Genomic DNA, 16,487 nt, shown 5'->3' with positions numbered 1-16,487 from the left:
TCTCGTTTTTTTTCAACTTGAATTCTATCTCGTCTGTCCCAGCAGCAGGGATTCCATGAGATTGCCAAACGCATGCGCACAACCAGTGCTTTTCGCGCGCTTTCCAGTACAGTCAAAAAATAATCGCTCGACGAAATTTACTGTTATTTTTGGATATTTCGCTGGTTTATCGATTGAAGTCTTACAAATATAGAAACGAAGAATCTGGCCTATGGCGACCACAGCTCCTGACGCCGAAATACGGGCTGAGAACGCTAAAGTTGCCGTCGATACGGGCAAAAAAGACCTCGAGAAAGACAAGATGGCGGACGTTCTGCAAGGACTACAAGCTTCGCTAATGAAACTTGCCACGGCTTCTGAAAAGCAGACAGTTGCTTCTGAAAAGCAAGCAGCTGCTATTGAAAGCTTAAGAGAGGACATTTTACTAAATACAGTTGACCCAACTGTAACGAATGTTGATGAGGAGCAGATTGAAAGCGACATTGTCATTGACGCTTCGCTTGACATCAACAACACTTTGGCCAACGTGCTCGACACCACTTGCGTTGCCACAAGCGACAAAGATATGTCGCAGGACTCTGTTGCACCTGACTCAGGTCCTCAGAGCGAGTTTTTGGAAAGCCTGACTCAGGCATTTATCCAACGGCACAAAATCTCCAGCTATTGAGAGCAAGATCGCCCAGTTAATCGACAATATGTTGATAGGCGACCTCTCACCAGCCACGGTGCAAGAGCGAGTGGATAAATACCCACCGCCAGCTAATTGTGAGTATCTTACTCTCACTACAGTTAACGAAGAAATCTGGGACTTGATGTCCAGAAAAACACGATCCGTGGACCTAGCTTTTCAGCGGACACAGGAGCCATTGATTCAAGGCTTATCTGTGTTAACAAATTTGGCGGGAAACCTTGTATCAGCTATACAACAGGGAAAGACACCAGAAACTCGCCAAATTCTTGATAAAGTAATGGATAGCATTGCTATTTTAAGCCATGCAAATTGGAAGCTCAACATGAAGAGGAGAGAGCTGATAAAGCCAGATCTAAATCCTCCATACACAAGATTGTGCAAAGAGGAAATCAAACCCTCTAGTAAGCTTTTTGGGGAGGACCTCCCTAAGCATATGAAAGATATGGCTGAGGCAAAGAAAGTAGGCCAGCAAATGCAAAAACCCTCTACGTCACGGCCACCCAGTCAAAATCGCTACACAGCTAAAAGCTACAAGCCAAAGTTTGTGCGACCAAAGCCTTATGATAGGGCAAGCAACACTTTTTCAAGACGTCCTTTTTTAGGACAGGGCCGGGCGTCAACTCAGGGGAACCTTCCAAGACGAAATCACACTGCTCCCAATCGGAAGGGACAGTAACAAACCAGGTGGGTGACAAAAATTCACACAAACAAATTTGCATTCTCGATTTTGCTGAAAAGGCAAAAAATTTTAAGGCTGGTTGCCTGCAATATTATGCTACTAAGTGGGGATCATTAACTAGTGATCCTGCTATTCTTGCTGCTATAAAGCATTATCATATTGAATTTACTGCAGGCTACCCTGTACAGACCAAGCTCACTAGACCTAAACAAATAACATTTGCAATCTCAGAGAAAGAAATTATTGATGCTGAGATAGATAAACTTTGCAAAAAAGGAGTGATTGAAAACACTTCTAGTGAACCCAGTGAGTTTCTTTCCACAGTTTTTGTGAGGCCCAAAAAGGATGGAACTCACAGAATGATATTAAATCTGAAACAACTTAATGAATATGTGGCATACCACCATTTTAAAATGGACACAATTCAGACAGCCTTAAAACTTATGCGGCCAGACTGCTTTATGGCATCTGTGGATCTTAAGGATGCTTACTACTCAGTCCCAGTGGCCAAAGAGGATAGAAAATTTTTAAAGTTTCAATGGGGAGATAGTTATTTTCAATTTACATGTTTGCCTAATGGCTTAGCATGTGCTCCAAGATTGTTTACTAAATTATTGAAACCAGTTTATACTCGTATTCGATCCATGGGCCATACTTGTATGGGCCATATTGATGATTCACTTCTTGTTGGCTATGATTACACAGCTTGCAAGAAAAATGTTCATGACACTGTGGACACTTTTTGTAGCTTGGGTTTTATTATACACCCAGATAAATCAAGCTTTGAACCAAAACAGGAAATAGAATTTCTTGGGTTTTTACTAAATAGTGTTCTCATGACCATTAGGCTCCCACCATCTAAAGCCAGTTATGTAAAGAAGACTTGTGTAGAGTTACAGAAGCAGACACAAGTAACCATCAGGGGGCTGGCCCATGTTATAGGCCTTTTAGTTTCAAGCTTACCCGGGGTACAATTTGGGGAACTACATTACCGACAGTTGGAAATCAATAAAACTGCAGCATTGCAGAGAAATAAAGGAAATTATGATGCTATCATGCACTTAACAAAAGACTCCAGGTCTGAGTTGACTTGGTGGATACAAATATAGAAACATCATATAAAAATATCACTGTATCCAACCCTGATATCACCCTAACAACTGATGCTTCTACCAAAGGTTGGGGGGCTGTGTTAGGCGAGCGTAAAACTGGGGGTCTTTGGGACAAGAACGAACAGGAATTTCACATTAACTATTTAGAACTGAAAGCAGTTCTGCTCGGGTTACAATCGTTATGCTGTGATTTTAAACGAAAGCATATAAGAATACTCTCTGATAACACAACTACCGTCTCCTATATTAATGCTATGGGCGGCATCAAATCTCCAGTTTGTAATGAAATGGCACACCTGATTTGGGATTGGTGTACCAAGAGAGATATCTGGTTAAGTGCTTGCCACATTCCAGGGGCTCAGAATAGTGAAGCTGACACTGAATCTAGGAAATTTAATGAGTCCACAGAATGGTCTCTTGACTCTAAGGTGTTTGATAATATACATGCACTTTGGGGCCCATTTGAAATTGACTTGTTTGCATCTAGACTAAATTTTAAAGTGGCTAAATATGCTTCTTGGAAGCCAGACCCAGGGGCTTCGTTTATTAATGCACTCTTAATAGATTGGCATCTTCACTATTTTTATGCTTTTCCCCCCTTTAGCCTTATTCCAACATGCTTGCAGAAAATCGAACAGGACAAAGCCTCGAGTGTTCTTTAGTTCCAGTTTGGAAAACGCAACCGTGGTTCACTATTCTTCTTCGTTTATTGGTCGACAAGCCTCGACTCCTTCCTCAGTCCAATGCGCTGTTGGTACAAACTCACAACAATGCCCTTCACCCGCTGAGAAATCAGATGCGATTGATGGCGTGCAAAGTCTCAGGAAGACTGTCCAGCAGAGAGGCATTTCAGGGAAAGCTGCAGAGATCATTTTGCGATCCTGGTCTGAGGGAACACACAAGCAGTATGAGCCATACCTCAAGAAATGGACAAAGTTTTGTGATCAACGAGAAATTAATCCCTTTGATCCCCCTGTGACATTAGTGTTGGACTTTCTAACTGAACTGCATGAACAAGGCTTGGCGTATACGACGTTAAACACTGCCAGAAGTGCTATATCAGCATTTACCATACCTAAAGACAATTCCAGCATAGGGAGTCATCCTATTGTTACAAGATTTATGAAAGGAGTATATAAGAGTACCCCGCCCACGCCTCGCTATAAAACAACATGGGATGTTCAAGTGGTTCTGACATACCTATCTTCGTTTCCCAACATCTCAGAACTACCAATGAAACAATTGACACTTAAGACTATCATGTTGGTAGCGTTGGTTACTGCGCAACGAGGACAGAGCCTCCACATGCTTGATATAGAATTTATGGCTGAGTTTCCTGATCGTTTGGAATTTACTCTTCCGGAGCACGTAAAACAAAGTCGTCCGGGGTACGAACCACCATCTATTACGCTGAGAGCTTATCCAGCAGATCAAAGTCTTTGTGTTTTTGCACACATGAAAGAATATTTAACGAGAACAAAGGCTTTACGGGGCTCTGAAACGAGGGTGTTTATTACACTCGTAAAACCACACAAACATGTTTCTAGAGATACAATTTCACGATGGATCCGGTCTGTTATGAAAGATGCTGGTATAGATGTTGCACAATTTAAACCACACAGCACAAGAGCAGCTTCTACGTCAAAGGCAAAAGCTGCAGCTGTCCCTATTCAAGAGATCCTTAAAATAGCAGGATGGTCTTCGTCTCGGTGTTTCGATAGATACTATAACAAACCAGTTCAAACGAACAGTTTTACTGAGGCTGTTCTGTCGACCATGTAAAGCATAAACTGGGGTTTTTTGGCTAGTGTTTGTATGAGAACATTGTTAGTAGTTTCTTTGCCAGGAAACCTGGTAATTCTGTTGGCAAAAAGTTTCAATTACACATTTAGTTTGGTGGGCTTCATATGGTACCACTCGTGTAAGTGTCTGTCTTTAAAATCTCATGGAATCCCTGCTGCTGGGACAGACGAGAAAGAATTGAAAAATTAAACGAGACTTACCTGTAAGTTGAAGTTTGATTGGAATTCTATCGAGTCTGGAGCAGCAGCAAGGGATTACATGCCCACCCAATGTTAACTTATTGATGCTATCATAAGTCCTATTACCCGCCCAGGGTTGCAAATACTCAGAGTGTGCCCAAGAAAATAATACTGGTATTGTGCACACATTGAGACACTCACACTCGGCTGTCAATACTGGTTGTGCGCATGCGTTTGGCAATCTCATGTAATCCCTTGCTGCTGCTCCAGACTCGATAGAATTCCAATCAAACTTCAACTTACAGGTAAGTCTCGTTTAATTTTCCAATTACACTTTGACTTTACCCCGCGGATGCTTGACAAGCACACGTCGTTTGTTTATTTTTTTGACCAATCAGATTCGTTCTTCAAACCGCATTTTATATCTCGCATGGTTCCACGATATTTTTCGGCAAATAGGCAAATGTTTTGTACATTTTTTGTGCATTTTCATTTGCTTTTTAAAATATTTTTAATGGAATATTTATTGTTCGAGTATCTAAAATGTATTTGTGATAATTTATTTGAGGGATTCTCGTTGTTTTGATATGAAATTTTGCGAGTGAAATTCGTATGTATGTTTATATTATTACAAGAGTTTCCATCCTTCTCAATAACTATATATTTATATGCTTCGCGATCACTGACGTTACTGAACTTGCAACCGTAACTGGACTATTTACTTTTTCTTTCAACAATATTTATTGGGGTTCCTATGCTCAGTGGTCATAATATTAGACTAATTAGACTGGCGTACACGCGCGAGGCGCAAGCGCCGCGAGAAGGAAAACATGTCTGGGCAAGGGCTGCCTATATGTATAAACCTAAATGGACCAATTACCGTAAAATCGTTGTGTGTGTGCCCGAATTAAAGCAGGGACTTTTGCCTGGTCCGTTAACTTACCTGTTGATATAACGTGCGCGGATTGCGAGAAACGGAAGAATATTGGTCACAAATAAAACTAATGTTCTTCCAAGGCCAGTTTTAACCAGTAATTCTGAGGTTACAACTAATATTTGAAGTTTGTGCTTAATTTACCTTCAAACGCAGATTTTAGCCTTGTAATTTGTAATAAAAGGATCTGTAATTTGTGCTTCATACAGATACCTTTCATACAGAGTTTAGCCTTATTCTAGACAAACAGTGCAGGCGAGTGTGAGGTGATTTCAGCACCTCTCTGGTTATAGAAGTGCAGTTGTTGAACGACTCCTGCACAATGGAGCGTCAAGAAGATGGTTGCTTGGCAATGGGTTGATCACGGTTACAGTCAACAACCGGGAAACTTCGAACATGTCATGCGCATATTGTTCGGCAGGAAAAGTGTTTGTGGGAGATGATTCACTGCAGAAGGGCACGGAGCCTGAGGTTTTAAAAGTTGAGCTTAAGAGAAACAAAAACAAGGCCTCAATTAGTCAGGTAAGGAAAATGCTTTGAGTATCATTGTTTAAATTCGCATACGCTGTTTGCCCAGCGTATTCATGCTTAAACAACAAAATATATTTGCAAGAGCGACCAAGTTTTAATATTCTTCTAGTGAAAGCTCTTAGTAACGTATTTGACATTTCCAGGCTTGTTCAACTGATAGCAAAGCTCGTGCAAATGATTCTAGCCAGGTGTCAAACACAAAATTCGATACGAAAGCAACTGACCTTCTTACCCGCGATTTAAAGGCCACTGGTACCGTAGGCTCAGTACAGAAATCTTGTGACTCAAGCAATGGGTGCAGTTGCGTTGGTAAAGGATGGGTTCAGATTGTGGTTCGAAGACCAACCAGAGATACTTCGTGGATTTTGAGACTACAAAGTCGGCCGAAACTCGATGAAACACAAACTTCACTACCAGCGATGGGAAAGACAGGGATTTATGAAAGTTTAATTTCAAAACAATCCTTTGGTAAGCCCATTTATTTTCTCAAACCTTCCCAACCTTCAATTGTGCCAGGCGTCACTAGAGTTGTCGATGGGGAAAACTTTGTTGAAGTTTGCAAGTCAAAAGGCAAGCCGATTCTATCGCTACAAAAATTTTTAGAGTTTGCGTTTTTATTCTAAAATCCATTTTACTTCACATATTTCTTTAGTTGTTCAGTTATATTGACAAGCAATTGCTTTTGACTTTCAGGAGCGATTTATTACTATATCGACAATGGCTTGATTGGTGAAGGTGGATTTGGTGGAGTATTCAAGGGTGATGCCATAAAAAGAACTAAAAAAACACCGGTAATTCTCACACAATGTCTCTGCTTCAAAAAACAAGCATTTTCCTTGGCATTATTGGCCATATTGCCCTGCTTCTGGATGAATTAAGATTCCAAAAATCTTATTAGGTTGCCAGCCGTTGCGTTGATTTTTCAGGAAAACCATCTGGTTTTTCATTTACCAAGAGATCGATTTTGCAATTTTTACATTTGAGACAAAGGGATTAAGGTAAACATTGACATTTCGTTGCGTTAATATTAAAAGTGTTCAAATTTCTGGCACAATGGCACTCAATAAGTACTTTATTGGTGCCAGGCGAAGAAAGTCAGCATAATGTTCCTTTATCCTTGAGTTATTATTGTCTTGATGATGACACTAATAATGCTGTCATTGCTGTGGCTATATTGCTAGCCTTGTTAATTCATTATTTTTGTCCTTTTAGATTAGAACAGAATTTTGCAACATTGCATGGGGAAAGACATGAGGGGACTCAATAAATAAATGAGAGACCAATGGTAACTGAGGAAATCTGATAATTAGGAAGTTTTAGATCAAAGAGGACATTATATTATAATAATGATTAGCCTAAATCTAGTTTTTCCATGAATACATACCATATTTTATGTGGTACTATCTGTAAAAGATACATGTATTCATATCATGCTAAATATATGTTCTTATGCCAGCCCATTGTTCTTTATGGATGACTCTGACATGGTATCAAAAGTCAAAAACTGTTCATCACCTGGACTATTGGCAGCCGGATGACTTAAAGAGATAAGCTCTGTTGAACATTTTGATTGCATAAAAAAACGGTAGTAATATAATTTTATATATTGTAACATTATTATTGCTTCAACATGCTTGCTTGTAACTCATCCATGCTATGAAAATTGTTATCCATACCTATAAATTTTGCTATATGGTACAACTTATTTGTATACTTGCTAAAATTTGTTGTAATCACCTATATAGGTATTTATATGCATATGTTTCTTTTGACTCTTTAGTGTGACGGCATGCTTAACTTAATAGTACATTTTTTAAATGTTTGTAAATAATACCTATAGATAATGAAATGTAGTGAAATCATGTAAGCCAACATTTTTTGTCGTGTTTGTTTTGTAATACAGATATGAAACTGAAGCCAAATCGAGTCACACGTTTTTTTGCCCAATGTGCGCATGACGTAACTTGCTTGGCAAGTGTCATGTTGAAATTTAATAAGTAGATCGATAGAAAATCGAATTATTGACAAACAAATGCTGATTTAAACAAAACCTTTAAGGCGATGTCTATTTTTTGTTATTTTAACCTACACATCAGTTTTTACATCGTCTTATTTAACACCCGAAGTTTGTGTGGTTTAGTTTTTGCACTTTTGGCGCTAGCATTGGAGCGACTAAATAGCATAAGCTATATAATCATACGAAGTATACAAAATGCGACTTGAAAATATTTATTTCTACATATGCTGTGACAGGAAAATCTATGTACAAGAATGTATAAAATGTCTAGTGTACTTAACGTCCTTCAAAAGTTTTTGTCCTAAGGCTTGCCGACCAGAGCAGTTTCCATTTGCCACACCAGCAATGTACTCCATGTTTAGTGGATAAAATAAGGTTGAGTGCTCTTCGATAGGATAACATTTGCCCTCCACCGCAATCATCAAAGTTTGAACGTCTGAAATGTCTTCTGAATCATTATCCTGATCTATGGAATCAACAACCTTTAATAAGAAACCAATGTTTTTTAGAAGGACTTTAAAAGTATTTAAAAAACAAAGTCAGCCCACAAAGGTTCTTACACTTACTGAACAAATCTTAAAAAAGAGAGACTGAGATTCTCCTACATTCTTCTTCAATAATTCCTTCAAAATCTAAGCAACTGTGCTCTGGATGTCTGTTAAAAAAATTGTTTATCAAGATAGATTATGTTAGATTATAAATAGGCATATTTCATGTAGCAATAGCCTGTATTGCTATAATACTATAATTTTGCCATTGGTTTGGCAAATTATTATTAATTGCATGACTTACCTGATTTCCCAGTAATTGCTCTCTCCACTCTGTTTATAAGAACAAATGTAGTTTCTTGTTACATTTCTTGGCATAGTCCAAAATATTTTTCTCAATCAATGGATTGAAATTTGCCAATAATATCATGGATTAACTTGTGGTTTACTCTTTAAAATTCTGCTTTTACCTGAAAAAGAATTAATAGAGTTTGCTAGATACATTGTGAAAGAAAATTCCTCTACTGGTAATTTAAAACCCTTACTCTGTCAATTAACTAAAATATCAATGAGAATTTTATACAAAATATGGCAGGTAACTAAAAAGTAGCGAAGTAGCACACATGGGTATGTCGAACAAAGAAATTTGGCAGTCAATTATCAGCTTGGATAGTTTGTCAACAAGAATTATAGTACCTTATATCAATATTAAAGCTGTAAACTAAAAGCAAACTTACCTCTGTAACAAGCTAAAGTGCAGGATTTTTTCTTAAATTGTTTCTACCCCAGGCATTCTTATGCTCCATGAACCCTGTATCAGAAAAAATATTTATTGATATGTTTAACAAGTCAGATCCATTTCTTAAAGGTATCATAGAGGTGGTAAACATAAATAATCGTAAAGATTATGTACATCAACAAGGTTATCACTTACTCTTCCACCACAATTGAGTCAGCAAGGAAGGGATATTTCCAAATTATCATAGGTGAAATATTTTGTTTTTCTTCCATGGTTTGATAAATTAATTTTATACGCCTGATTGTTGACAGTAAATATCCCTCATTCCCTTGTGAACCAATGTTACGTAAATGCATCCACTGACCGAAATATAATAATGAGTAAGAGTCAGAGTGGACGCATAATCGACATATTTGGGGATATAGTGTCGCGGCAACCAACCGTACAACGAGAGAAAGGCGAAATTTTAATTTGAAATTTCAAACATCGTCTCGCTTTGCCTTTTTTGGATTTATTAACAATCGTTTTTAGTTTTTTACGAATTTTAAGACAGTGTAAACTGAAAAGAGAGTAAATAATATACTTTATTAGAGATTTATAGAAAATTTCGTATTATTGCAATAGAACTGTAAAACCATAGAACCGTAGAACAATGGAACCGTAGAATCCTGGAACTGTAGAACCCTGGAACCGTAGAACCATAGAACCATGGAACCATATAACCGTAGAACGGTAGAACCGTAGAACCGTAGAACCATAGAACCATAGAACCATAGAACCGTAGAACCATCAAACAATAAAACCATAAAACCGTAGAACCGTAGAACAATTTAATGGTAGCATTATATTATTAGTGCCGTATAATTATGCATTACATATTTATTTAATTATTACAATATATTTCGTTACTCGTAACACGGCCTTATAACCCTCATTAGTGATCTGCCACATAATATTTCATCAGTCCTTTCATCACGCGCCCGACGTCAAAGTTCACGAATCGGGTATGCGCCAAAGATCATAACGGAATTGCAATCGAATGTTTTCGATTTTGAGTAAGTGTAATAGTTCTGGATACTTTTGTACTTTCACACTCAAGTACTGCTCTGGTATATTAAATAATACCAGGTAATTGTAATATTTTTGTTATTACAAATTACAAGTTTTCTAACCGAGTATGTGACTTTAATACCTGAGTGTCAATGTTTGTCAAAGTCATTTAGATGTAAATTTTGATTAAGATGTCTTTTGCAACCTGGGCTTATCTGACGTGATATGTATCCTGACTTCCTATCTTCCACCATATTGATACAATATAATTGCTGCATGATCCTGGGTTTCAAATTGGAATTTGCTTGCAAATGCCTAACATATATAATAGCTCTTTGTTATGATAAACAACTATTAGAAAGTTTTGGCAAAATGTCAAGAATTCAGACCAACTCCAAAATAGAGGTTCTTTTGCTGATTTTCCTAACAAATGATGTTGAAATCAATCCTATGTCCTTTTAGGATTTTATTATCATTTCCATAATTTCATGCAAATTATTGTATGTAGGATTTCAACACCTGACAACTATCATTCTGTCTTTCTATGTATTTTGGCAACTGGAATATAACTGCAGCCATAAAGTTCTCAATCTAGTTTTGTCATTGCACATGTGAATGGTTGGTAACCACATGGAGTAAGTTATTAACTGACAAATTTTCAAAAATATTTTATTGGGCTTTCAAAGATTTTCTAAACATCTTGCCAAGCTTGAAGGCACCAACAGAAGTTATCATTGGTGGGAGAAAAGGTCAGTTGTCAATCTTGAGATAAAATAAAACTGACAACTGCTGGTAATTTGTAAAAAAACTGTTTTTGTTTTATAGACAAAGCAGGCAAAAGACTCAGAATATTACAATTTCTACTGAGCGCAGAGAAGACCTTATCACAGAGGCTTTAGTAAGGAAGTGTAATTTTTATTATTTCGTACCTTTGTTTTACTGTATTGTACAATCTGTCAATTAACCACTGATTATTATATTTTAAAAGTTCTACAAAGACTTTGCTGGTCATAAAAGTGGAAGTGATATGGTATGTTCGGGTTAATTATACCTCATTCCCTAAAATGAAACTATTCGCAATAAATTCAAAATCGTAATTCATCATAGTATCAATGCCCCCCCTCCCCTCTGTCTTCAAAAAGTTAGGTCCATATTCCTTTTCTAATTTAATAAGTGGGTTCTTAGTAAAGTGATAAGCTAACTGAAGCTAACGTTTCGAAACTATTTCAACATCAACATATGCCATATTTTTGTGTAGAAGTTTAGTGGTTATAAATTACATTGCAGTGAACGAAAGGTTGCACTCATGTTAGAGGTACCACGGCGGGCACTGGCTGGAATAAATTCGCTCACGTAGATCGTGTCGGTCGCGACCCGCAATTTTTGGGAAACTGGGTTCGAGTTTTTTTAATACGGAAAAACAAGGAATTTCGATTTTATCTCCACTTTTACGCCTTCCCATAAGGCCTCTTTTTACTGTTCAGAAAATTGAGTCGATGAGCGAAGTAGAGCTGATCAAAATCTCCCGTTTGATACCAAATATGCAGAGAAAAGATTTAATTTGACCTACTTTTTACGTGCAAGTAGATACCCTATTTTGAAGAATTGTTTTGGTATTCACATTGAGTACACACAATGGTATGTTTGGCTTCATTAAACTTTGGGCAGCTACGTTGTTGTGCTTGTTCTTTGGCAAATACTTAACGCTTAGGTATTGTTCTTCGATCGTATGTTTTTTGTTTGGCAAGAAAGCGCTTATTTTCCTTGTATTTTGATGGATTTTATCATGTTTCTAGCATGGCTGCCTCAAGTGGTGTAAGGAAGAGGCGATACAACAGATTTCCTGTTGGGAAATATATGGTCTTGCAGAAGGAGAAATGGGACAATGTTTTAAAAGAAACAAAAGCTATTCAGGAAACAGATGTGCAATTAGCTCAGAAAGAGAAGGAACTTTGTTCAAAACGTGAGAGAATGAGACGAATAGATGCAAAATTTAGTGTATTTTTTTAAAAAATTGAGTTATATAAATATTAATTTGATTGTGCTTTGAATGTAGACCTGAGCAGCATGTTTCACGGACTGGTACTCTACTACACAGCCAGAAACGCCACAGACTTGTTGCAAGTTGTCAGTTTTACCGGCTTGTTTCAAGTTATCAACCGGTTGCAAAAAGCTGGTTAATTTCAACAAGTTGCGACAAGCCTGTGAAAATCAGTCTTGTTGCAACTTGTCATAATTAGCAGTCTTGATGCAACTTGTCAATCCCAAGCTTGACAAGTCTGATTGAACAACTTGCAGCAAGTCTGTTGTAACTTCTAACAGGTTTGTTGACAACTTGCATCAGGTCTGATGAGAACAACTTGCATCAAGTCTGTTGACGACTTGCAGCAAGTCTGTTGACAACTTGTAACAGCCCTGTCTGAACAAGCTGATGCAAGCCATGCGAACACATCAGATATCAGTTTGATACAACAAGTTGCAACAGGCCTGCAGCAGACTTGTTGCAACTTGGGTGTTTTTGGCTGTGTATATTATATTGGCTTTTGTATTTTTTTTCCTGCTGCACACATTCTAAATAAAATTCATAATTGCCTTCAGATTGAAAACCTTGATAAATATATTGAGGAAGGGGGTGATGTTATCAGTGAAGTGAATAGAGCAGGTAGAGCAGGTCATGGTAGTTCAGAGCCACCTAGGAAGAAAAGATTTATTTCAGAGAGATCAACCTCAATAAGAATGAGAAACCGCACTCAGTTTGGTGCAAATAGTACAGTTAGTCTAGCTACTTCAAGAAGGAGGAGTTCAGAGACATTTGAGGCAGCATGTCAGATTCATGGGGCTACTAATCACTCAAATTTACCAGGCCAAGTTGGTCTGTGTGACACAGCAATAACAAAATGTTCTGAAAAACTTTTAGTTAATGTTTTTTCAACAAATGTTAAAACAGTTAAAAGAGTAATTCCTAAGATATTACAGAAAGGTATAAATGATTATGAAAAGTCAAATGATAACATGACAAGAAGTATCGCTGTGTATTATAGTGGCGGTATAATGGGTAAAAGGAAGTATCGTAATGTTTATAGGGCAAGTAGTTACAAAAAGAGTAATGAAGCAAAGTCTCTTCGTATAAAAATCAATAACTGCCCTATTCCGAGACTGTTGCCTTACCATAAGCTTGCACATTATATTAAATCAATAGATATTGGTAAACTTTATTCCATTAGGGAAACACTTTGTGATGGTCTAGATGAAATTGACAAAGTTGATGGGGTGTATAGAAATATTCAGGAGATAGTTCTTATTCTTGCTAGATACTACTTAGTGTGTCGAAAGAGGTATGAGCTTGTATGCTTTAAGAAACAAACTTACACTTTCAATATTTCACTTGGAGGCGATGGGGCACCATTTGAAAAAGATGACACTTCGTGTTGCTGGTTAGTTAGTTTTCTTAATTTAGGCAGGAAAGTGCTAAGCAGCAATGAGAATTATCTATTGTTTGGAGCCAATTGTAAAGAGGATTGTGTGCCAGTGCGTCGGTTTCTACAAAAGTGCTTGAGTGATATTAGTGTTTTGGAGAAAAGTACCTTTCAGGTTGAGTGTGGTGGTGAGATGGTTAATGTAAGATTTCATGTCTCAGAAATGCCTAACGACATGAAGATGTTGGCATTCTTTGGTGGAGAACTATCAAACGCAGCCACTTTCTTTTCTACCTTTGCAAATGTAAGCACCCATAATATGAGTTCTCTTGCAGGTTCTTTCAGTTTTTCTGGGAAGGAAATGTGGAAGCCCTGGAAATATGAAGACAGGGTCTCTGCTGCAAACAAGGTTGAAGATTTTAAGAAAACTATGGCCAAAAAACCATTGGCACCAGCCACAGTAAGATCTAAGGTAACATCCTTCATTGCCCAGTTGAAAAGCCGCCAGGAATTTCAACCCATTGTTGGAAGGTTGATTGATCGGGCTCATGTAGACCCGCTTCACCTAAAAAACAATGCTTGTGCACTTACCCATAGGTTGTTGCTTTATGAAGTAATTGCAATGACAAAGCTTGGACAGAAGGTGAATTCTTTTGCTCAGGTTCCTTCAAACTCTCCATTTAAAATGTACATCCTTTCCATGCGTGAATGCAATTTATCAAGGTTAGCGAATAAGATCATCAAGTGGTTTGATGAAACTGGTGCTAATGGAAAAAGTTTTGAATATCGCTTCACTGGCAAGCAGTCAAGACTTTTTCTCCTGCATTTCATGAAATTAATTTCATATATTGAACCTATTTCTGAGCCTGGTAGGCAGAAAACTATTCTGCATATTCTTGCATACATTTGCCTTCTTCTTAGAGATTGTGTTTCGATATTCAGTCGAATAAATATTTCAAATGATGAGATAAAGAAGCTTACCAATCTCTGTCGAGACTATTTCCGGGCAAATGCTCTGTTCTTTCAAGTAAATCCCACTGTTTGGACAATAGGCAATATTGTTCCTGCCCATACCCAGTACATGAAGGACAAATATGACCTTGGCAACGGTATTAACTCAATGGAAGGAAGAGAGGCAAAACATGTCTTCATTGCAAAATACAGCAGGAATACCAATTTTGTTTCCAGATGGGAACAAATTTTCCGACATGAGTTTGTATCCTTAATCTGGCTCAGGGAGAGAGGTTTTAACCTTCCTAATGAGAGATCTGATCATTCTTGTGCCAAGTCATATATTCCCAAACAAGTAAGCTCTGGAGATTTGGCATACTGTTATTGTGGGTTGCAGAAGGTGTGCATGTCAGATGTTAAGTGTAGATTCTGTGCAGATAAGCTTAGGAGGTTGATTGTATCAAGTGTTTCCTCAGGGAAAAATCTTGTGTTTAAGTAGGTTTGATTAGCTTGGCCAACTTGGGTTACTCAACTGCCAGTGTTCTTGTGAATTATGTTCCAGCGGATGAAAACCTTAAACTGCTGGAGAACAGAACAGCAGCAGGGTAGCCAGGGCATGCGGCCAAACCTTTTGTGAACTTTTTGCTAATGTATTAATCTTTTTTATGAATTTGACTTGAAAAATAAATTTTTTATTAAATTATTCTGGCAAATGACTTCATTTGTTGTGATATGGGAATGATGGGAGGTGCACATATGAACACTAAGCTATCAGGGCCGTCATAAAGACATGTCGACAGGGGGTGTTTGTCCAAAAATTACCGACAAAATTCTGAAAATCTACTAATTAACCCATTAAACGGCATTGTGCCCTGATGCACCCTACCTTTAGTATTTGCTCTGTCTAACACCAGACAATTTTACTCGTCATGTGAAAAGTGCTGGCACTTAATGGGTTAATATTTCATTTCCCAAAAATGTCGGCAAGCACGGGGGAGGCGGGTGGGGGAAGCTTGGACAAATTTAGAGTTATTTGTTTGTTGTCTTTACATGAAGGTCACACAGGCTACATACCGTAAATGCTCAGTTTGCAAGCAAGATTTGCATTTATGGAGCACGGCATTACATGATACAGTAATAAAGTGTGAATAAGTAACTACCAACAGACTGCAGATACACTATTTAATTTACCTACATACAAATGCACACCAACAGTAATGAAATAATTTTTTTTCTTTTCATTTGTAAACATTAAAATGGATTTTTTGTACAAAAGCTATCATAATAGTACATGATTTCAACAGCAATTCAATCAACATATAAACAATGTTCAAAATGAGTAATACAAATCAAATTATATATAAACAGAAAGTATATAAATTTTACGGTATGAAACTCAAATTTCAACATTAAAACCCCCATCCTATGAAAGGTCACATTCATCTCCAGAAATTAATTCAGCGATACACTGCTGACACATGTAATATACCGCACATTATTTTTAGCTTGAAATCAGCCAAAAAATAAAAACATTGAACATGGGCATATTTTGTAGTTCTATATAAAAAGAGTATTAATGAATTAGCTATGTTGGGGGAATCCATGTACATTCCATTCTCCATAATTAAAGGAAATTGTCAATTGCCCCTTCTTAAAATTACACATGAAAGCAAAATCTTTCCTATCACTTACTATTAGCTCAACTTTGTGTCCTCTTCTTCTACCTGCTAAAGTTCTCTTAAAATAGTTCTTGACCACTTTATCTTCATATCCTGACAGCAAGGTATATAATATATTACTTGACCACTTTATCTTCATATCCTGACAGCAAGGTATATAATATATAGTTATATATTATATATATATATATTATATAATATTATATATATATTATATA

At 37.3% G+C, this 16,487-nt stretch overlaps 1 protein-coding gene and 1 pseudogene across 1 annotated transcript; both read left to right on the top strand.

Moving 5' to 3' along the window:
- Nucleotides 1-211: 211 nt before the first annotated feature.
- Nucleotides 212-1,367, top strand: LOC114544659 (annotated as a pseudogene).
- Nucleotides 1,368-12,020: 10,653 nt separating this feature from the next.
- Nucleotides 12,021-15,089, top strand: LOC114544661. The gene is made up of 2 exons (XM_028563240.1): nt 12,021-12,186; nt 13,141-15,089. The coding sequence occupies exons 1-2, from the start codon at nt 12,021-12,023 to the stop codon at nt 15,087-15,089; spliced, it is 2,115 nt and encodes a 704-aa protein (XP_028419041.1).
- Nucleotides 15,090-16,487: the final 1,398 nt, after the last annotated feature.

Source organism: Dendronephthya gigantea, unplaced genomic scaffold, assembly GCF_004324835.1.
Source record: "Dendronephthya gigantea isolate DGI-Jeju-01 unplaced genomic scaffold, DenGig_1.0 000896F, whole genome shotgun sequence".
In the NCBI taxonomy this organism is placed as follows: domain Eukaryota; kingdom Metazoa; phylum Cnidaria; class Anthozoa; order Malacalcyonacea; family Nephtheidae; genus Dendronephthya; species Dendronephthya gigantea.
This window is presented reverse-complemented; position numbering and strand designations above follow the sequence as displayed.